Here is a 23148-nt window from a genome sequence, read left to right on the forward strand (position 1 = left end):
TGACTCAGACAAAGTAGAGAACTTGCACAACAGTAGGACTTCAGTCATTCTGAATTCCCTTGCTAATGCATATCAAAGAGGTAAAATTACATATGGAGTGCAGGTTTTTCTATGAAGTGGGAGTGTAATACTTGCACATCTAAAATCAGTTTGAAGTGGAATGTGGGCATCTCAGTGTTTATATGGAACTTGCCTAGGTGTTTTACTACCGTGAACTTCCATTAGTTAGGCAAATAAACCTACTGTCACAAAAGGATATAGAAATTGGCTTGAGCATTTTAGCTGCTCTTGTATTGACTTGGCTGGATCTACTTGGATCCATCAGATTTAAGCACATAAACAGCAGAAAGTCTAAGTTGTAAGGTGATGAAATTGCAGCTGTCACACAGTGCTCTGGAGCCTGAGACCTGCTACTTGAATAATTACGTGACAGCTTCCCCAGCTTCGCAGGGTAACTTGTGTGCTTTGGCACCACGCACCCAAGAGCCGGCACTTTTCCCCTCAGCAGCTTTCCCGTGTCCCGAGGGCCTGCGGGGCGCAGCTCGGCCGTCCTGCCGTGACTGACCCCAGGCTTTCCCTCAGCCCTGCTCTGCAGCCGGCTGCCCACACGCCCTTGGCCTTCTGAGGAGGGGCCGGGCGCCGCTGCCTCGCCGGGCGCGCACACGCGGGTGAAAGGCTCGCCCGCCCGGCAGCGCTGCCCCGAGGCCACGGGGTGGCCGCGGGGGAAGAGCCGCCCTAAGGCGGCGGTGCTGCCCCGGGCTACCCTCGCCCGGCGGCGCAGCGCCCACAGCCGGGGGACGAGGCGCGGGGGCGGAACGGCGCCGCGGGGGTGCCGGTTCGCACGGCCCGGCTCGCAAGGACGCCCCGCGGGCGGGGCGGGTTCCGCGGGCGGACTACAACTCCCGGCGTGCCCCGCGGGCCGTGGCCACGCGGGGCACGCCGGGAGCTCGGCAGCACCGCGGCCTCCATGATCTTCCCCTGCCGCCGGCGCGGCAGCGCCCGCTTGTCTCGCGGTGGGCGGGGCTTTCTTGCAGCCGCCGCTCTGAGCGGCATCCACACCACCTTATCAGCGCCGGCCTTACCACGGCTGTGGCCAATCAGCGGCGCGGAGGGGCGGGCCCACGCCGCAGCCGGAGGTAGCGGTAGTGGCGGCAGCCGGAGCGCGGCCGTGGGGAGCGTGGGCCCCGTGCTGAGGCGCGGTGCGGTCGCTCCGGAGCTGTGCGGGTTCGGCGGGGCCCGGGAGCTCGGTCACCGGCCCCGGCGGGCCGCGGCGGCGACGGCATGGAGCAGACAGCGCCCAAGAGGTAAGGACCCTTCGCGGCAGCCCCTTCCCCGCCCGGGAGCGGTGGCACGGCCAGGGTGAGGCCTCGGTGCCGGGGTGTGTGAAGGGGCGGTGGGACAGGGACGGTGCTGGGCCTTGCTTAGCGGCCGGAGGGCTCTGTCATGTGGGGAAGAGTCTTCTGTAAGGTGGGTGCCCCGAAATACACCCGCCAGTAAATGCCCCGGCGGAGGCGAACCCTTGGGGGCCGCTTGAGTTCACAACAATTTTAACATGAAGTGAGGGAAACTTGGTCGCCGAGCAGAGTCCTCTGCCCTGAGGGTCTCTCACTCGATGGTTCAGCTCTGTGGCAGGAGCACACGCGAGTCGTTCTCTTTTCACGCTGGGAAGCGTCCTTGTGCTCTGCTGCTGGAGGGATGGATGCTTGAGGGGGTGGGCGTTGCATAGTTGCAATTGCAAATCAGGGAGTGGGAAGAGGCAAAACCCAGGAATATTCCCACAGTAGATGTATTTTCTCAAATATATAGGCTATCAGGTTATATTAATTACTGTGCCCGTTTTTAAAAAAAATTATCATCTGACTTCTTAGTGCGTAAAACAGTTTTGCTTTGTGTTAAATTTAAGTTCAATCATATATTTGTATTGGAACGAGATATAGTTGTGCAATACACAGACTATAGTTGTGTAGTGTACAGAATGAAATTATTTGGTTGACATACGTATTTACTGTCTTTGAGCTCTGATTTTACTTTTACTTCCTGTTAATGAAAAAATCTAGGGACTACAGAATATAAATTTGTGATAAAGGATATCAGTTTTTGCATTCATCTTTAAGACCTGTACATTCCCCATTTAGAAAAAATTCTTTAAAAGCAGCTTCCTATAGGATGATAGGACTTGAGAAGAATGTAGTCTTAAACATCTGATGACTTCTCCAATAGCACATTACGTGACAGTACCTGCTGTGGAAAACTTAGAAAATGAATTGGTTTGTAGTTACTGTCTAGGGTGGTTTTAGCAAGGCAGTGGGGTGAGAAGGGACAGGTCTACACTGTACTTTCAGGCTGACAGTGCTGCATGTCTCAAAAAAAGGAAGTAGGAGAGAGCAAAAATTTAGGAAAAGAAATGGAGATGTCTGGGGAGTAATCAATGTCACCAGCAGCAATGGAAACCTTGGGAACCGGTGGTATCCCAGGACAGAGAATCAAAGTGTGAAGTTAGCATAACCTGCCAGATGTTTTGGGGTGGATGTGGTATTTGCTGTAACTTTATTGCCTAGCTGGAGGTGAGTGGCTGGCATAACTGAAACTAAGAGATGTTTAAATCTTTGGATTAGGTCAGAAAGAACTAGATTTGGGAATGTCTAAACTCTGGCAGGTTTTTATATTCCACATGGGTTTTGAAGCTTATTTCTGGAAATTGTGATGAGAACTCAGATTTTTTTCTTTAGTGGAAGGGAAAATCTGTACTCAGTTTTTTGTAAGATATTAAGTCAGATTATTTTTTAAGATTTGAAGCAAATTTTTCTGTGCATAATATCTCCTTTATTGACAGTTTTGTACAGTTTCCCAATTGTTGGTATTCCCAACTATTCTGGGCCACCCCCTTTTTCTCTGCAAGTCCAGAGGAAATGCAGATGATTTTTTGTGGGCTGAGTTTCTGGTGCTGTCCTTGGATGCAGTAGGGGTGTGAAATGGACCATGTTTACTTGGCAAAAACAGATGTGAGCACCAGAATGCTTGACTTTGGTGCCTGTTCACAGGAGCAGTTACTGAGAGGGATCTCTTGGCATCATATCTGTGGTGCATCTCTTTACAGGTAGCAAGAATTTCATGTAGACACTAAAAAGCTGCAGGGATGTCCTAGAATCCCAGTGTTGTTCTACAGGTACAGGGCACTTTTATCTCCACTTCCTTGCAGAGAAGCACACAATGCAACTGTGTGTTGCATAAATCTGTAATACAGCCCAGAAAGCAGCAATGATGATGCCCAAGTGACATTCTGGGCCTTTGTGACTTTTCAATGGAGGTGCTGTCAAAATAATTCCGTTTTTTCCCTTGACTAACACTGCACTGCAACAGTAACACAATACTTTTAAGGAAGAGTCCTTTTCAGAATACTTTTTACTTTAGAAATAATTTAGAGTAGATGTTCTGATTTTATGCTGAACGATTTGTGCAGTAGTTGACACAGTGTTTTCTTGCATCTCGAATCTTTAACTGTACTTTAGATGTGCTTTATAGTTTTTTGTCTCACTAGAAAGGAGATTTGCTCTTGAAATAGTTACAACATTTGCCTGTTAGTGTTGTAATTTTCCTTTGTTGTCATTGTTTGGTTTTTCAATATCATTGGCAAGCTCACATGTGAGGATACAGGTTACATACAAGGGAAAAACAAAGTGGTTATAGACAGAATTTTCTCAAGTACTTGGTTTTTAATCATGCCCATCTCCTGCATGCTGCTGCCAAGTGAAAGGCTGCTTAACAGGCATGGGGAGTGTTAATGAAGGTTTTCCAGTCCTTTCTTAAAAAACTTGAGTTTAATGTTCACTAAAAAACACAACATTTCAGATTTTGTGGGAAGAGGAAGAATTTGTTCTTAGAATATGAACTGTTTGTGAAAAAATTGTTTTGTAATGTTTGTGTCGGACATGTTGGCAGTTGTCGAGTTGCTGCTGAAAATGACGGGACAGAAATGTTTGGGCTCTATTGGCAGAAGGCCAAATGTAAGTGCACAGCACAGTGGTGCTGACTGTCTTCATCTGCTTCTCCCTGTGTGAGTGCTGTGAAGCAGAGCAACGTCTCAAGGCTTCCACTGCCACCTCTACTTCAGATGGCTGCAGTGATTTCTCCTGCTGCCTTCTCTTTTAATATATCAGTATAATTGATCCCAGCCATTCTTTTTAAATGTTTCAATGTGCTAGTTCTTCTGCACAATACACCACATTTATTCATGTTTCTTGGAGTGGCTGTCCAGTTTTTTGTAACTCATGACAGTAATTGATGGCTTTCTATTCTTTATTCCAGCTTTATTTTTATTTTTGAACTTTCAGGGATTTTTTATCCCTACCTCTGTAGCATATCACCAATTTATTTTGTGAAATCTGTATATAATGACTGTAGAGTACTATAGTCATACTTTTTCTTTCATTTTTGGGGAGGAAATAATCTTGCTCTTTCATGTTGCAGTTCAGATTTTTCTTTATGCTGGGATTGAGTGCCTGTTAGGTTTTCCTTTTCTAGAATTTTGCTGATGTACTCAGTGGCAAATAAAATTCTGGTGGGACTAGGAATTAATGTTTTCTCATATAACTTGATTTATACAAGTATAATTATCTGCTAGGATGTATTTTCCTTGTTAAGAGACTAGATGTTATGTGCAAAGTCAAACCTTCTTGGAAGAAGAAAATAATTTTCACAGGTCTTTCCCAGAAGTGTAGTTTAGTTACTCCTTCTGATTTAAGGAACAGCTTCCCTTCTGGAAGACCTCTAAAATAGCTCATAACCACCACCTCATACTTTAGAGAAAAAAAATAACCCAGAACACCTTTCTGTCCAGGTTTTATACTCAACTTCTCTGCATCTCCTTTGGATTTTCTCTTGTATAGAGATCTACACCTCACACACACATATGGTACTTGCATCCTTTGGTCAGAGTAAAGCAGTGCCTGCATTTACTGATTCATTTGTTCTGTTTTAAATGCTTGTGTTATGAAAATAGAGACTCAATGAGGGAGAGAGGAGTGAGACACATTCTGTCCTTCTCTCCTATTGTTCTCGTTCCCTTTGTCTCTCCATTTTCCCCTCCTGCTCCCTCTTCACCTTGCCCCCTTCCCTCTGCCATCAAGAGCTGATGCTGAAGTCTTTGATGTGTTTGTCTGTCCCAGGACTGTTGCTTGCATTTAATCAACAAGATACTGTTTCTGGTCTCTCCTTGCATGCTGCTTGGTGCTTTGCAGCCAGTCACACCGGTCACCCCCTTCTTCCTCCTTTCTCCGGGACTTTTCATAAATGCTGTCTTCGCTGCAGCCCTTCAGGGTGTGTCCCGTGGTGTTCTGCAGCTCAGGAGCTGAATGTTCTACTGAAAGCTCCAGAAGCAGGAATGGTTAGAATGTCTGAGTCACTGGGATTTATTGTGGTTCAAAGGCCCGGGGTGTCGGTGCTGCCGCTCGAGCACCGGACCCAGCATCGGAACTGTTCCGGTGCTGGTGGAGGAGTGGGGGCGCTTTGGGCAGGGTGTTTGGTGAGGACATGCCTGAGGCCACGTTCCTTTCTCACTGGAAATAGGCTTTGTTTTAAGCTGCCTTAGTGTTAAGTGTGATTTGATCTTGTAACATGTGTGTCAGGGTTGGATAATATGAAAATAATTTTAAAACTACAGAATGCTTATTTTTTTTTCATCTCCTGGTTGTGTCTCAGGTACTCCAGATAAGGTTATTTGATAATGATGTTGGTTTTGATCAGTTTATGGCTGTTAGTGATTGTTTCACTAACTCTTCTCAGACACTCACAACGCTTTGCCATTAATGGTGCTATTGGAACCCTTTTGGTACATGCATTTTTTTGTTTTTTTCTTCTTTCTCATTTTAGCAGGTGTTAGTGAGCAGGTGGAAGTGTTCTCCTTGTGGGCATCTCCAGTCAGGGGTGCTGTATACTTTCTCTTTTCTTGCTAAAAAGTTCAGGCCCTCTGCTTTTCTGTTCAGTACATCTTTTGTTACACAGCTCTTTGAGAGACTCAGCTAAAGGTTATGCTTTTTATTTTTCAGGGCTCTGCTTATATTATAAACATACTGTGCATGGGGTTTTTTGGTGGCAGGAAGGGAATGATGACAGCAACTTATTCTCGAATGCAGTTTTTAAGGGTGCATATAATCTGTTCAGAGAGGAAGGAAATTTGGATTAAAGAAGCAAAATGAATGATTTATTACTTGAATACCTACTAGCAAAATATATTTTCCTCTTTGATTTTTCTCAACATCAGCTTTTTCAGTAATGAAATATGTGCTTCTCTGCAAAGTATAAGTTCTGTCTTTCCACTTTCTAATGTCTAACCAGCAGAGAGAGTGAAAAAGAAAACAGTTTTGTTCTTGTAGGACAGTTTTGCAGACATTATTTAGTAGTTTCATTTGAGTTTTTTTGCTGTTTTTCTCTAAGTTGATGAGTTGTGACTTTCCTTTGCTGTGAAGATTTTTATTTTCCCTAAGCAGACAGGCTTTCCAGCTTCTTTACTGTTTGCTGTAGCAAACTGCATGGTCTTTATTGTAGTTAGTGCAACTTTTCTTACTGGTTATGGATGCTTTTTGTGTTCATGTAATTGCTACCTCTGTGAAATTGTTCTTTGATGTATAAATGTCTGCACCCTTGTTTAACACCAATCCATATGACTTGTGTGCTTTTACAATTACTTTAAAGTCTTTGCTTTTACTTCGATGGTTGGCAATTGCAAATCTATTTTGGCTCATGAGTTTCCTCATTGGTCAGTCATTCAAATTTTTATTGATTTTGTGTATCACAAAATTGCATCTCCGAACATGAAGGGTTTATTTTTTCAGATCACTGTTCTTTCACTATTAAGACTTGTCAATCTTTTCTGTCCATGCCCTTCTTCCTTCCTCTGTTTCATATTTGTTTCTAGAAAGTGTTGTGGGATAACTTAGTTTCCCTGAGCTCTCAATGGTCTGCTGTTCTTCAAAGTTTCCTTTTTTTTAATTCCCCTTTTCCTCCTCCTGCATATGGAATACATTGACTTTATTTAACACTACAGCACCAGCTTTTCTCCAGCTCATCTTCTACTTTATTAGAAGGCTGTCATGTAGAGTCAACTTGTAACTTCAGCCTTGCAGCAAAATTCCCTAGAACTTTAGGGTGAAGGATTTACATGTTGCAGCCCCCATCCCTGGTGCAATGTGTGTGTGGTTGTATTTTCCTGTGCTGTGTTCAGTGTTGGCTCTAGTGCAAGCTTGCAGCTGAGTTGTGTTTTGAGATTTGCCAGGAGTCTGGGGGCCTGGAGAGCTGGGAATGCTAGAGACCAGGGAAAGGCTAGGGCTGCTCCTAAAGGACAACAAATGGTGGTGAAAGGGAGTTCAAAGTGCTGGAAGAAATCACAGGGTGTTTCTGAGTGACTTGAGGCTGTGTGAGAGAGAACTGAGGGCAAATCTGGTGCTGTTATGGAATCAGAGATTTGGTTGCATCCTGCCCCTATGTGCGTTTACAGAGATGCAAGAGAAGCTCTTACAGTACTCAGCTTTGGCAATTTCAGTCTTCTGCTGCTCCCTGGGAAGTGCTCCCATACGCTCCCAGAATCATCTTGACTTCAGAATTCTGCTTTTAATGACATCATTCACTGGCTGATGAGGGGTGCAGTTTAGAAACTGAGTGCTTCATGTGGGTGAAGGGTTGGTTTATAAATAGAGAACCGTGTGGCATCCCCTAAGCAGTAAGGGGCATGTGTTTGCATGCTGTTATTTGAGGGAAGGTAAACTTTCCTGCATTCTTTGTCTGTTTCTATTTCAGCAAAGGAAGTAGTTTGAAGAGTGAATTGGTCCCATGCTGTGTTGAATTGAGCAAACATTAATGGGAAAGTGATAATGACAAAAATTGTCATAACTTAACCAACTATCATATAAGATGAACTAAAATTTGATTGCTGTTACACATTAAGTATTTTATTTTCATTGGAATATATTTTTCTTTGTAATAATTTATTCTGTCTGCTTGCTTGTGTGAACATTTGCTTGAGTTCTTTCTCCCCCCAAAAAATAAATAACTTTTGTCTTTCTTTTAGCAAACTGAAAAAGCTAAGTGAAGATAGTTTAACTAAGCAGCCTGAAGAAGTCTTTGATGTTCTGGAGAAGCTTGGTGAAGGGTAAGTACAGCGATTTACAGGGGCATAGGATCAGAGGGAAACCATCCATAAAGCATATGTTGGAATATTGAGTTACAGAGAGAGTGACTGTAAATGCCTCTGTAGACAAGTTTTACGGCTAAAGCAAATGCATGCATTGGTAGTTTTCTACACTTTCCCTTATATATTGATGCATTTTTGATATCTGTTGTTTGTTAACACAGCAAATGTACTTGCACCTATAATGGAATTAGAAACTCTTAAATCTTGACAAAAATTTCTGCTGTCTTGACAAAGCATTCTTCTGTCTTTCCTGGGGTCTTGGTAGAACTGATCTTTTTGCAGCCTGAAAAATGCTCACACTTCTGCATGAACATATGGCTTCTGTGACTTTTTGTGCATAATGGAAATCAGGAGCAGTTTGCCTTGTTTTTTAAAAAAATTGTCTCATTTTTAGGTCTTATGGTAGCGTGTTTAAAGCAATACACAAAGAATCTGGACAAGTTGTAGCAATTAAACAGGTCCCTGTGGAGTCAGATCTTCAAGAAATAATTAAAGAAATCTCTATAATGCAACAATGTGACAGGTAGGTATGACACTTCTGTTCCCTTTCTATGAGTCTATGTGAAAATGTATTTCTACTTGTGAAAATAGCTGAAATATAAGCAGCTGCCAACTTTTTCATGGAAAGTAAATTGTCCAACATAGACTTTTTTAAATTAAAAGAACCACTTTGTGAATCTCCTTCTCTCCTTACCTTGGTTTGAAGGAAGTACAAATAGTGTACATAACAAAAACTGTTGGAAGAAGAAATACTGGTCTCTGCTTAGAATTCTCTGTGCTTGCTTCACTTTACTTGCACTCTAAAGGCCAAAGGTTTCTGTTTTCTTTAAATGTCTTGGGCTTTGTGAAATTCTGAGTCTGCCTGTTTCAGAAGATTGATAAAGATGTTTCTAGCAGAAGATGAATGGCTAGCAGTTAACTTCCAGAAGAATATTTTTTTGGCTGCCATTTTCCTGTGAGAACATTCCTTTCAAAATGTGAGCAGTCTTGTGAAAGTGCTGGTGGATTGTTACCTTACACTTGTTCACAGATTTTATGATTGCAGGTTTTGTAAAAGAGGAAGCCTTAATGCAAGGATGCAGAAATTACTTTGCTATTTCTGTTGTCTATGGAGTTTTGGGCTACAACTTCAAAATGAAACTTACTAATGTTAGTCTTTAGGCAAATATGAACAGTGTTTTGAGATTGCACAGCACTTGATGTTTTGAAAAGATCATCTTGTCCTGATTGATAATAATACCCAATTGTTGCTGGGAATCCTGGCATAGTGTACATCTGGTAAGAGATGGTCACAAAAATCAGTGGGTTTTCTTTAGAATTCCTCACTTCATGAATTTATAAGGAGCAAGGTCAATGTGTCATGTTTGTAAATGGTGAAAATTTGGACTAGTTAGGAGGAGACTGACCCACCTCTCCTTCTGAAAAGGTGAATTCATTTAGTGCTAACAGTTGCTCTTAAATGAAATAGTTTTTTGATAGTGTTGACCTGTCTTTTTGTAAAGATACCATGTTGCAGGAGACAACCATAGCTCCTCTCTTCTTGTACCAGTTGTCTCTATGAAGAATATTGCTGCCAGAAATACTGATCCTAAAATACAGTTCCTTGCTCCAAAACAAAATGGTGTTTAATTCTACCCCATAATGTAGGTGTTCTGATGAGAAACCACTGTCTGATATCTCAGTATCTCACTTCCTTTGTGGGTGATAGATGACAATGGTACTGTAGCCTTCTTTGTTTCAGTTCCTGCCAAAAACCCCACCCCAAACCTTCAGTCTTGTATTTCCCTAAATACACCATCTAATAACTTCTGAAGGATGATTCTTTTTATGTTTACCACATCTGTTTCTGCCTTTCTTGTGCAAGTGATTCCAAGGAAGCATTATGTCAAGTGGTAAACTGATGAGCAGCAAAGCAATACCTTCTGTTTGTGACAATGCTATCACTTCTCATGAGGTGCTGAGCATGAAAAGCATTTGCAAATCCAGCAGCCTTCAAACCAGCACTCGATTCTCTTTAATAAGAAAGTCTAGTTCTGTCCTTGAAATAAATTCATTCTTGCAAAACTGGGAAAACATGGTTGAGTTTCCATGTGATTTTGCTCTGGAGAGAAGAAAACAAGGCAGTCTTTCTAAAAAGAGAAGCATTCAAGAGTGGTCTTGGAGGAGGGAAAAACAAAGCTTTTCATCAGATGACTGATGTTTGGGAAAACTTGGTCTGTATTTGAAGATTGTGGTAAACTTATATACATAGTAGTGCCTTTATCATTTTATTAAGTAATCATAATTTACTCTAAAAAGGTATTGGTTAAGCTAATTACAGATTTAAAATGTATTTGATTGCACTTTAGCTATGTCAAACAGTAGTTTTTAACAACAGATGTGCTGATTTTTTTTCATTCTACTAAGAATTCTTCTATCTATCTAATTTTTTTCCATTTAGTCCTTATGTTGTCAAGTACTATGGCAGCTACTTTAAGAACACAGATCTATGGATTGTTATGGAATACTGTGGAGCTGGCTCTGTTTCAGACATAATTAGACTGCGTAATAAAACGGTGAGTTGTTTTTTTACAAAATATATTTAGCAGTTCATGAACTCAATTGTGAGTTAAGTTTGGAAGCCAGAATAAAAGCTGGAGTTGCAAGACAAGATCTTGGCTGATGCCAAGGGGCCTATCTGTGCCTTGCTTCCCAGGAAACAAGCTCATGCAGTTTGACTGTCATTGTGCATGCCTCTGTGGGCTGGTCACCAGCAGAAGCAAATGCATTTTGAAATAAGAAGATCTTGAGAATTTCCTAAAAATTACTGCTTTGTAGAAGGCAAAACTGTGGCTTCTTTCCCCTACCCCTTCCACCTTACAGTCTGCCAGCAGCCACTTAGTAGCTGCATAGTTTGGAAACAGGTGTAAAACTGTCTTGCTCTCACTCAGTAGTTAGGCAGCATGAGAAATAACTGGCATTACTCAAGGAATGAGAGGGGAAGAGATGCCAGCTAAGGAATGTGAGAGAGAACCAAAATGAGGGTTGTATGGAAGTGTCTTCATGCACTTAGAACAGCAGTAATATAGAGAAAGCCTGTAGGAAGCAGGTATTGTTAGCTCTCATGAAGAAACAGCTTCTCTGAAAATTGTTTTGTTGTAGGTGTCAAGGAGCCTTGAATTCCTTTGAGTCCATTGTTTTCAGTAATAAGCTGTAACATGAGGTATTCTTTTTAGCAGCAGGTACTCTGAGGTGACACTGCCTGCTGGGCTTCACATTTTGTAAACACTCCTTGAGATGTTCCTTGCGCCTTACTGGGGGAAAGTAAAGGACAGAAAAGCAATGTTTAGAAAACAAGACATGAAAGAGAATGGAATCAGGTTTATTAGGAAGTGGAGGTGATGTCGAGACTAAAGGGAGCCCCTTTGGAAAGGGTGCCTTGTATCAAGGCTGCTGTGGTGTTGAAGTGATGGGGAAAAGAAAAAACCAATGTGAGACTGCTGGAGTTCTGCAATCTTCAAAACTGGTGTTCTTGCTGTTGGATATTATCCAAGGATCAGTAGCTCTAGTAAGAAATGGCACAAGCTGCTCCAGAATTTAAAAAAACAAAACAAACCACAATCCATTTAAAACAGAATTTAAGAAAATAAAAAAGGAGCAAACTTGTTTGTGCATTGATAGAAAATGCTTGCATTTTTATTTTAAAAAAGGTGTCTATATGAATGTGTGTGTGTACTTAGATTGGGGTATCTAGTTTTTCTTAGATCTGTTGTAGGATACTGACATAGTAGATGAATTAAAGATTGGAGGGGAAGGGATATTGGAGTCTTGGAGCAAATACATACTGATGATCAGACAAACTCTGTCTTCTGCTGCTGCTAACGTCCATATGATTAAATAGCATGAATTCTGTTTTAAGACACAATAATCAGTAAATGCATGGATACCAATGATAAAGCTTTTGTATGGATGGATGCATGGATATTGTAAATGATCATACATACATACTGATGATCAGACAAACTCTGTCTTCTGCTGCTGCTAACGTCCATATGATTAAATAGCATGAATTCTGTTTTAAGACACAGAATAATCAGTAAATGCATGGATACCAATGATAAAGCTTTTGTAAAGGCAAGTCATGGAGTGCATGGCTAGTAGGGTTCTGGGAAGGAGTTGGTAAGGACACAATTAATGCTGGCTGATGTAAAGTTGGTTGCATGTGCTGGAAAGTTTATGGACAGACTTCCACACCAGAGACTCTTCAAGCAAATACAGCTGTAATCTGGAGTAAATGAGAAGTTCTGTCACAGGTGGAGAATTGTTTAAAATATAACAAAGAGTGTGTTTTGGCCTGCTATATGGGTCTGTGGGTAGAAAGAGGGTAGAAATACTGGTGAGAGAGGTTGTATTCCTAGCAGTGGAAACTGGCAAAGACTTGCAAGGCTTTGTGGTACTGAGAAAATAAGCACAACTAAATGTGAAGAAATACATTTGGCTTGGTGAGGAAGGCAAAGCCTTTATATTGAGGTTCATGAGTGCTTGAGCTTAACTTTTAGAAATAGTTGAATAAGTAAAGTGGTTGTCAGAGGTTACAGTGGTACCAAGGACACAGCAGAACTATAGAAGTTAAAGAAGGTAACAAGGGTGATTAAAAGTTAAGATTATTTCTCTAGAAGCAGATAGCCAGATGTATTTGGATATTTCTGTGATGAGAAGAGGTACCTGGAGGGAGAGATAAGGTGAAAAAGTTTTATAAACCATGCATAGTGCCAAGAAAGTAAAATATGACTATCTGTTTATTAATTAATAAACAGACTAATATTAATATGTCATTAATATAGTCATTATAGTCATTAATATGACTATATGTTTATTAGAAAACAACAGATCACTTGTCACAGTAGATGCAAAGCAAAAATTTTTCCTTTGACATGATGATGAGGGTTACTGTATAGTTACAGAAGTCCCTGTAGGTGCTGAGAGTTGATTTTCACTGCACTCAAATGGGTAATGACTGGAGCAGGAAATCCATGTGCTTCAGATCTCTGGAAAGTCGAAGCACACAAGTGTCACAGTTTACTTGGCATATACTCACATTCAGGCAGGTAACCAGGCTGGACAGAATTTTCATCCCGGTGTAGAATATGGAATGTTCTAGTGCCTATCAAAAAAAAAAAAAAAGGCAAAGCAAACTCCTCAATTCCTCAATTTCTCCCTTGCTATGCTTCTGTCTTACAAATTTTGGAAGGTTTAGGCAGAGACTTTGGACATGTTTGAATGCTCTTGCTCTTTGTGGAACAGTGGCCTGATCACTGCCTGTGTCATGGGAAGCTTGGGACTGTTACTGGAATGAGGCTGCTTCAAGTACTTGAGCATTCTGTTGATGACTTTACATTTTATTTATTTATTTATTTATTCATTCCATCATTAAATGGAAATAAGAAATGGTTTTGTAATAAGAACATAAATATATCACTTGCAAAGAAGGAGAGAGTTGTTTCTTATTTTATCAGAATATTTACTGAATACAGTCAGACACATAGAGTTATGTATTCTGTAACTTTCTTAAATTGTCAAATGAAGACTGTGGCTGGGCCAAGGAAAAGTTTATTTCCTGCTTCTCGTATTTAAGGAAAAGAAATAGAGAAAGTTGAAGTAAGAACCCTTTAGTGCAATGGCCATTAGGATTATCATTTGGACTTGATCTTAAAGATCTCTTCCAACCTAAATTATTCTAGGATGATTATTAAGTCAGGTCATAGGAGAAGCTGGATTTCTCCTCCTGTTTGGAGAGGAAACGTTAATATGTGTTTGCCTTTGTTGCTTGTCTCTAAAACTAAGAATTTATTGATCATCTTCTGTGTTAGTGGTTTCTGTTATTCAAAAATTGTGTTTGTCTTGAAAGTGAACAACACTGGGCTTTTTTTCCACTGTTCTAGTGGACCAAAACTGGGGGAAACAGAATCCAAAGTTAGGGTAATTTTTAGTGACTGTTTGGAGCCCATTCATATGGAGAAGTTTTCAGCTTAGCAAGAGCAGGGTCTCGTCCAAGAGGCCTGAGCCATCAATTTGAAGTTAAATGGACCCCTGCAATTCTGCTGGAGTCTTCTAATGTGCCAGGCAGATCAGCAGCACTTCAGCAAATCCATGGTGCTTGTTAGCTCATCCAGGGTGTGGTGTTCCTCAGTCCTGGGCAGCAAACTCAGATCTAGTTTTGTCTGCTTTTCTCAGAAACTGGTTTGGGAGGTACATGTATCTTATGCATTCAGACTGTGGGTTGCTGCCAGGAAGGGCAGTTCTGCTGCTGTCCTCCAACCTGACTGGTGTGTTCCTCCTGCCTTTTCCATGCCTCAGATGCAGTGATTGTCTGTGGCTGCAGGGTGATCTTCGATAAGCTAGATGATATGATGGGGACACTTCCTCTCTTCTGTCCTCCCCACCCCTCATAAGTTAACTCTGGACTTACTGTGGCAGCACTGTGGCTTCATCTGATGCAAGGCATGAGCATTGTGGAAGGGGAAGGAAGAGCATGTCAGAGACTGACTTTCAGTGGCAATAGATGAGATAATTACAGTGTGAAGCAACACTCACTGGCTGCCCTTACCATAGGGGAGAATATTTACTCACCACCAACCTTGTTTCTCTAATGATTATTGAGGGTGCATTTGCTCATCCACTGATCATGATTAACTAAGTCATTCTAATCCTGACTCTTTGGGGACCAAATTCAACTGACTGAAACATACCAGGTAGTGGCTATGTTGAAGGTTTATCAGACAAACCTGTCTTACTTGGGTCAGTATTGTAAGTAACAAGTGTAGGAGTGGATTGCTGTGGAGGTACTGTGCAGTTGGGCCCAGAGATTGTGCATTTTGTATCTAAAATTATTTCCTTTACATGCTACTTTATCAATTATATATGCAATGCCTCATGTACTCCTAATGATTAGCTTCTGCCATGTTTTATTAGCTAATTACTTTTTTCTGTGTGTTTAAGCTCCACTAATTCAAGTGAATAGTGTATCCAAATCTCTGGATGCTGTATTTAAATGTCCTGCTGGATTTTCTTTCTCTGTATGTTACCATGGGCATCCAGGGTAAATCTTTTGTTATCTGGGCTAAAGGCATTTTGCTCATAAGGATGTTGTTTTGCAGTTTTAAGCAGTCATGTTTCTCAGTAATTTCACAGTTAAAATATTTCCAATTTGTAGGCCTTTGCTTTACTAAAGTTCATGTACAAAAGTTCATTATTTGTAAAGCAGCTGTCTAGGGCCTAGTACCTCTTGTACGTTTTAAGTAGCATCTATCACAGTATCACTCCTCAGCTGGACCCACGTGGGTTAATTAATACCCAGACAGTCCATACAAGGATTGAAATTCCTTCTGCACTGGCTCACTTGCTTATCTCCTCTTGGTGTCCATGGGCAAGTCCATCCTGGCTGTGCTGCTGCCCATGTTCTGTCAGTGGGCCTTCAGGTGATGAATTGACTCAATGGGCTAATCAGCTGTGTTACTCTTCAGAGACTGACTTTAGGCCAACATTCTCAAACTACTTTTCTTTACAGGTTGAGGAAAAGGAGGAAAGAACTTGATCACAAATGTCCTGATTGCTTTGTTCTGTGTTTAGCCTTACAAAGCAGGTTAGCTTATCCTAGCTTCTGCAATGCAACACTGAGATTATTCAGTGCTTGTCTGGTAAAATCCTTACTATGGCTCTGAATGATTGGCTGCTATATAAATGCTGGGAATTATTTTTCCTTAGTTCTTTAGAGTAGCATTGTAAGTTCCTTAAAAATGGATTGTACTGTCTGACTCTCAGAATGATAGATCTTTCTTTCAGTGTTGCATTAAACTGTGTTTATCTGCTTGGAAGTTTGCTCATGAAAATTACTGTTTTTTCCCTGAGCTGAAAAATCTTTGTATGCCAGAAATAAGATGCAAGTTATGTGTTGGCTAATTTTTATGAAAGAAAAAGAAACTTGAGCTACACTGGTGTTCATCCATTTCCAAAATAACTATGTATGTATTACATGCAACTACAGTTGACCAAAAGCATTCAGAAATGGGGAAGTTTCAGAACAAAGATTGGCTATGCAGCATCCTCTGGTAAATGTGCTTTGGGGTACATTAACTGTCCTCTCTTCCCCTTCTACAGTCTTGGCAGATCATGCTCACTCAATGAGGACTAATATGCTATTAAATTATACACTCTCTGAAGTTCTGTATTTATTTGTAAAATACTATAACAATTGCTCTGAAGACAGAGTTATCTCTCCCCAAACTTCATCTGACCTTCCTCTTTCCATTAAAAGAAATGCTCTTACTAACTTGTGCAATGAACATCTATAAGTCAGTTCTAAGAAGAATTTGATTCCTGGATGATTTCTATATTTCTTTGATTTCCTACAGGTGCATAAAATGTTGGAGTTAATTTTGTGGGCTGTCTTGAAGCTAGCCATGGAATACTAAAATGCTCAGCATCATATAATTCACTTTCTGTTTAAAAAATGTTCTTTTTGGAAGAAAGTTTACAAAATAGTACTTCAGTTCTAATGGTTGTATTTGCTGGGTTTCACAATGTTTATATTTGCCACTGATCTCTTTGCAGTCAGGTCACTGCTAAAAGATGAGCAATGCTATGGTATGTTGAGGAGGAGATAGAATTTTCACTTTTTTTCTGATCTGAACAGTCTGGTTAGTTGCACAGTCAACAGATCTCCTTTGCCTCCTTGCCCATGTTTCAGAAAATGTGTGGAACTTCTGGGAGAATAGCAGAACTTGCATCTGTGGTTTGAAGTCAGTCACTCAAATAATTTTTCAACTAAAAAATTGTTAGAATTACTCAATGCAAGCAGCAGCTTTTTTCCCCTCTTGTAAATAATTTTCAGTTAGTGCCAGTTTTAAGTTGCTCAGACAATGAAATGACCATGTAAACATATAATATGAAGAAATTTATGATAAAATCTTGCAGTAAAAGGTAGATGTTTAAATGAATGTTCAATCAGTCATCTACTGGTACGCTGTATATAACTTGCATCACAAAACACACAAAATCTTATTCCTGTTGTTGTAAGGAGTGGAAGTTTAACCTTATTGCTTCCCCACACTGCTCTTTCCTCTCAAAAGAACCCATCATTGTTTGCCTTGGAGAGACAGAAATATCAGCTGAATTTTTAATGTATTTCCAGTTTGAGTCAGCCTCTGCATATAAAGTTGTAATTTGGGCAATAAAATTTTTCTCCATTCAAGGAGTTGAGCCAAGTTTCCTTATGGTCTTCCATGTGTATTTTATTTTACAATAAAAGAGTCTTTAAAGTTTAGATGGGTTTATTGCTCTATATTATTGTAGTGAAGAAGCAGATGAAATGTAGAAAAACTGCAGGTAAAAGAAAGGCTACTGTTTTGAATTTGGATGTCTATTTTAGAGGTGGTAAGGAAAGAGGTGAACAGTGTGCCACTGATTTGGAATAAGTGATGATTTTAATTTGAAAGAGACCTCTGGAAGTCAGCTAGGTGAATCTACTTTTCCAAGGAAGGAAGTCTATTGGAATACGAATCCCAATATTACCAGTTAGATTGTGCCTGGGCCAGTCTGACCCTCGCTGCTGAGCCAGAGGCGGCTTCTGTGGTGGATCACCCCAGAGACACCTTTAGCTTGCTGGTGATTGCAGCTGGGCACTGAACAAATCCAGGCTTCTTAGGGACTCCGTTTACCTCAGGAAGAGGCTTCAGGCGAAGGTGAAGAGAAAAAAGGAGGGATTCTGCCAGAGGGTTATATGCAGTGGTTTATTCCATGGTTACAGGGGTCTGAATCTTGGGGAGACCTCCAACAGAATCCCGAGCACATGGCTGGACTCACCTTTTAAGCTCAGGGGCAGGGGAGGGGAGGGGACAGGTGAGCCACCAACCAGGTGGGGGGGGTGGGGTCTCAAGGGGCGAGGGACACCTAGACAGGCCAATGACCCCCAGGCCTGAGGGGCATCCTTTGAATTTGACCAACCACACAACGCCTTTGCTGGAATGTTAAGCCTGATTGACAGGACTCACTCAGGGAGGGAGGGTTTTGGCACACCTGGGTAAGGGACCTGAAAGTTTGAAACACACCGCAACATCAGTCCAGTTAGTGTTTAGGACCTTGTTCAGATCAGTTTTCACAATCTGAAAAGTGTGAGACTCAACAGTCTCCAGCCCCAAGAACTTTTATTTCTTCTTGTATGCTCAGTGAGGATTGTTTTGGTTTGTTCTAGCCCCTTTAGTCCAGTTCTAGCTCCAGTTTGTCAGCCTTTCTTTTATAGCAGCCTGGAACAGGGTACTGTGCTCCAGATTTGTGTTCACAAATGCTAAATAGAGGGGGATTTTTACTTGACCTGACTGTGCTTTCCTAATGAAGGCCAGTCTATGGCTGGGGTGTATTGCTGGTGTTGCTGACTGGTGTTCAGCTTGTCTTCTGGAGCACCCAGAACCTTTCCTGGAGGAATGCTCCCTCCCTTCCACATGGATTCTCAGTCCCTACTGCTCATGGCATGGGGTGGTTCTCTCCTGGTGTGGGACTCTGCCATTGTTGAACTACTGTATTTGTTGTCAAGCGAATTCTTCCAGCTTGTTCAGATCCCTCTACATGGCAGTCCTGCCCTGTCAGTGCCCTGGCTGTTTCCACCTTGTTTCATGTCATCCACAAACCATAATGGGGTGTGTTCTTCCTCATTGTTGATCAAGATGCTGGGAGTATTCACCCTATGATCAGTTTCTGAGAACATTGCTTAGAGCTGGCTCTTGGTTACGTGTTGAACCACTGCTGAGCCTGGCAGTCCAGCTGGTTGTTCCTCTACATTTTCTCTATGATTCCCCAGGTTTAGTTAAAAACATATATTGGAGGCTGCCAGCAGCCTTGGTGAAGTCAGACAAAATGTCATCCTCAGCTTTCTCTTCACTCTCCTAAGAAAGTGACCAGGTTCATTTAGCATCATTTCCTTCTGGTCAACTTAGGCTGTCTGTTCCCAGTCACTTTTTTATCGTTTATGTGTCTAAAAACACAAACAAAATTAGCTTCTCTGTGGATTTACTCCGTAATATCTTTGAGGTCTGAGAATGAGCTGATCAGCCTGTAGTTCCTCAGGTCCTTCTTTTTGCCCATTTTGAAGATGATGATGTTGTAAGGGACACCCTCATTGCTGTAATCTTTTAAAGTTGATAAGAGGTAGCCTTGAGTTGACATTAAGCAGCTCCTTGGCACCTTTGGATGTATCTTATTTGTTCTCGTGGACTTGTATTTGTCCAATTTACTACAGTAATTCCTAACTTGTTCTGTTTTGCTACTAGGCAGAGACAACTGAAAGTCAGAGAAACCCTGCTAAAGACTGATGCAAGGAATGTGTTTGGGAGATTTCTGCATAGCTTGTTAAAAGACTGACCACTCAACTTCCCTTCCCTTCCCTTCCCTTCCCTTCCCTTCCCTTCCCTTCCCTTCCCTTCCCTTCCCTTCCCTTCCCTTCCCTTCCCTTCCCTTCCCTTCCCTTCCCTTCCCTTCCCTTCCCTTCCCTTCCCTTCCCGTCTTCTGTTTTGCTCTCCAAATTAAAATCCACCCTATTCTTGGCCTTTGACATGCAGCTCTTTAAGATCCAGGCAGTGCTTCTTTAGTAATCTGTTTTTGTGCTTTGCATGCCTTATTTTCTGTACTTTAGTTCAGTTATGAGTTTTTAGTTTGTTCAAGATGACCTTCTGCTGTATTTACTTACCTTGCCTGCCAGGAAAGACTCAGTTTTCATACTTCTAGGAGGTTGGCCTTTATGCTCAGCCAGCTCTTTGTTGGCTTATAAGATTGTGCAAGGTCTCCCTTGGTGATGCTGTCAGGCCCAGTGGGGATGGTATGAGCAGGTGTGCAGCTTGTGAGCCACGTGAGCTGTTAGCAGATGTGTTCCCTATGATGGTAAAGTTGGTTTTGAACAGTGGCAACTCAGATAGGTGCTTCCTGTTAGAAAGGCATACAGTTGTATTGTTGTAGCAGACCTGTGTTAAGGGCTTCCAGTGCAGTTCTTGACCTTATTCTTGTCAGAAGAGGACTTTGCACAACCAAACTAATTACATTGGTGCTGATCACAGCTCTGTGTAGACATAGCATGTGCTACTGAATAATAGTTAAAATCTGCACTTAGTGCAGTGCTAAAGAGGTTCTGTACTTTTCTGCTTTACTTCTAAGGTTGTGCTCAACATCTGGTTCAGTACTTTATAGATATCTTATAGGAAGCTGGGACTAGGTAATGAAGGGCTGAAGAATCTGACTTTCATGTTCTGATCAGTTCTTGATCTGCCTGTGTCTATGTATTAATGTTAGCTAATGTTAAGCATGAGATTTCCTGTAATAGTTTTTCCTATGAGCCACTAAAGTATGTTTTAGGTAATTTTATGCTGCTGCTAGGCTGTAGTAATTTTCAAACCACACATAGAAGACTGATGTGTTAGCACTATCTTTAATAACCCAGTACAAAACCGCTAATTTAAAGGAAAGAGAAGATGGGGTCTCTTGCATATTATATTCATGAAATATTATTAAATTTATGTTACTGAGATTATGTAGTGAAAAGCAATCTTAATCTTAAAAATACTAACACTGATCATCACCTGTACAGTGAATATTTGTAGTTATACTTATTGCAGCATATGTTCTGTATGATTTTATGTGCAGCTTGGGTTTTATGGTAGTGAGTTCTTACTCTGTCCATTACTGTAATATTGAGGGGTCTCCTTAGATAGTATAGGATTAAGTGAAGATTATCTGATGGACTTAGACCAAACCTTGTTGTCCTAAGTAATGCCATGATTTGGTACTTTACTCCAAGCAAAGGCTGTGATGTTGTTTGAAGAGCACTGTATTTACTCATAGCATATACATCTGCTCAAAAAAGGGTCTACTTGCCCTGAGGGAGGCTCAGGGAAAGCAATTTCAGGACAGTGTAGTTTGTAACAGGTAGTGGGAACTTCCTTCAGGCTAGAGCTGTAACAACTCTTTTTCTCTCTGAAGATTTCTGCCTACTTCCTAAGTGAGATGTCAAATACTACAAATGGGAATGGTATTGTGGGAACTGTCATCTCTTCTTCCCTGCTTATTTGTCCTTCTCTCTTGAATCTCAGGTTTTTTCTTAGTCCAGCCTTGTCCTTGTGTAAATGAAGAATAGGAGAGGTGTGTGATGATGATAGGATGTGAAATGTTTGAGCTTCACAGCTTCTGGTGGAAGAATGGCTCCTTTATTTGCCATGAGAGTGGACCTACCCTGTGTGTGTTCAACGTAATCAGAGTGTTTAGATGCAGTAATCTGATACTTCCTGGAAGCATCAGATTTAATGTGCATGTATTAATGTAAAAAGAGCAGCTGGGAATGGACTTAGTCAGTTAAAACAATTCAGCTGACCCAGACCCCTTTAGAGGGGCCTCGGGAAGGAGAATGTGTGCAAGAGAACCTGTGGATGAGTTGTCCCAACAGCTGCATGGATTAGGTGGTGTGTGATGGACTGGATAAACCCTCATTCTCCCTTGTGTGTGACATCCATAGCCAGTTAGATATAAATATGTGAATTAGATGTCTGTTATAGTCTCCTAATAGATGTGGAACACTAGGATTTGCTGCTTTGCTCCACATTTTGATTTTTAGGATTGTCCTCATGTCTAATGTATTTTATGTAGGCTGTTCACCTTTATCATTCACATTCTTTTTAATATATAATCTGCATGTGGTTTTCATGGTGAAGGTTTAGAAGCTTTCCATGGCTGACTCTTATTTAGAGGGTAGAGGTAGTAGACTCTTATTCAAAGGGACAGCATACAGGATTAGAACTAGCCTAAGATACCAAAGAGATAAATGTTCCACAAGGGTTTAAGTGAGAATCTTGATGTGAACAGAAATCAAAAGTTAAGCAGAAAGATTATGACTGTGAGATTATACTAAAGTGCAAGGTGTAGAGCTGTGCTGGTGGAAGAATGATGCTGTGCATGGAAAATCTCAGAATAAAATTGACCAACTTGTTTAGGAAAAATACTGCCCATAGAGATTGATCAGGAATAGAATAGTGTCAGAACCACACATCTAGATCAGGATATCAGCATTGACTGCAACATAGTTTTATATTAATATGAAATAGTTTTGTTTCTTTTAATTGCTCTGTGTGGTGATTGTCAATGGCACTGCATGTATGTCAATATCAAACTGCTTCTAGAACTAGAGAGTACTGGGTATTGAGTAGAGGGCAAGCTGTGTGCTGTGCCAAAGCCTGTAATGGTGTGGTTCTATATTCAGGCTGTTTCTATGTTGAAAGTTGCTTGTAGGGACACAGACACTACAGTACCTAGACAGTGACTTTTAACCATGCTTATGAGGACAGATTCTGATTTAGAGTAAAGAAGGGAGGAGATATAATTAGGAAGCATTTTGATGTAGATTTTAAGAGTTTATTTGTAGTTTTGTGAATAAATGAATAGTTGTAGGAGCTTTGGATCTGTTTGTATGTACTTTGGTCCCTTGTTACTTCCAACAATTGGTAGGCCATAAAAGTGTCCTCCATTTATTTCCACAAATTCCATCAGGTTTGCATTGGTTTGTGTGTCAGCTAGTCTCTATGCTGTAAAGAACTGTGTGTTATTTTTTATCATGTTAAAAAAAAAAAAAAAAAATCACTATTTCCCTCCTCTGGACACATTCTCATCCTTCACCCTCATTCTTCAGCTGTGGGGCCCAGAGCAGCACACAGAGCTCAAGGAGAGGCTGCACCAAGGCTGTCCAGCAGGGCAGTCACCTCTGCCACCAGCTGGGGATGCTGAGTTTGATGCAGGAAGGGGTTTGTCCTCTGGGCTGCCAGAGTGCATTGCTGACTCCTGCTGAGCCTGCTGCTGACCAGCACACACAGATCCCTTCCTGCAGGGCTGCTCTTGAGCCATTACTCTCCCAATTTATGCTTGTCCCTGTGTTACCCATCCCAGGTGTAAAATCTGCC

General features: G+C 41.3%; 1 protein-coding gene across 1 annotated transcript in view; it reads left to right on the forward strand.

The window, feature by feature from the left end:
- Positions 1-984: 984 nt before the first annotated feature.
- The window catches only part of STK3 (serine/threonine kinase 3), a 125541-nt gene continuing 103377 nt past the window's right edge, over positions 985-23148 (forward strand). Inside the window, exons 1-4 of the mRNA XM_005479477.4 lie at positions 985-1304; positions 8063-8143; positions 8580-8708; positions 10626-10740. Of these exons, the coding sequence (XP_005479534.2) occupies positions 1282-1304; positions 8063-8143; positions 8580-8708; positions 10626-10740 (348 nt within the window). The 5' untranslated portion in view covers positions 985-1281. The remainder of the gene's footprint in view (positions 1305-8062; positions 8144-8579; positions 8709-10625; positions 10741-23148) is intronic.

Source organism: Zonotrichia albicollis, chromosome 1 (assembly GCF_047830755.1).
Source record: "Zonotrichia albicollis isolate bZonAlb1 chromosome 1, bZonAlb1.hap1, whole genome shotgun sequence".
In the NCBI taxonomy this organism is placed as follows: Eukaryota; Metazoa; Chordata; class Aves; order Passeriformes; family Passerellidae; genus Zonotrichia; species Zonotrichia albicollis.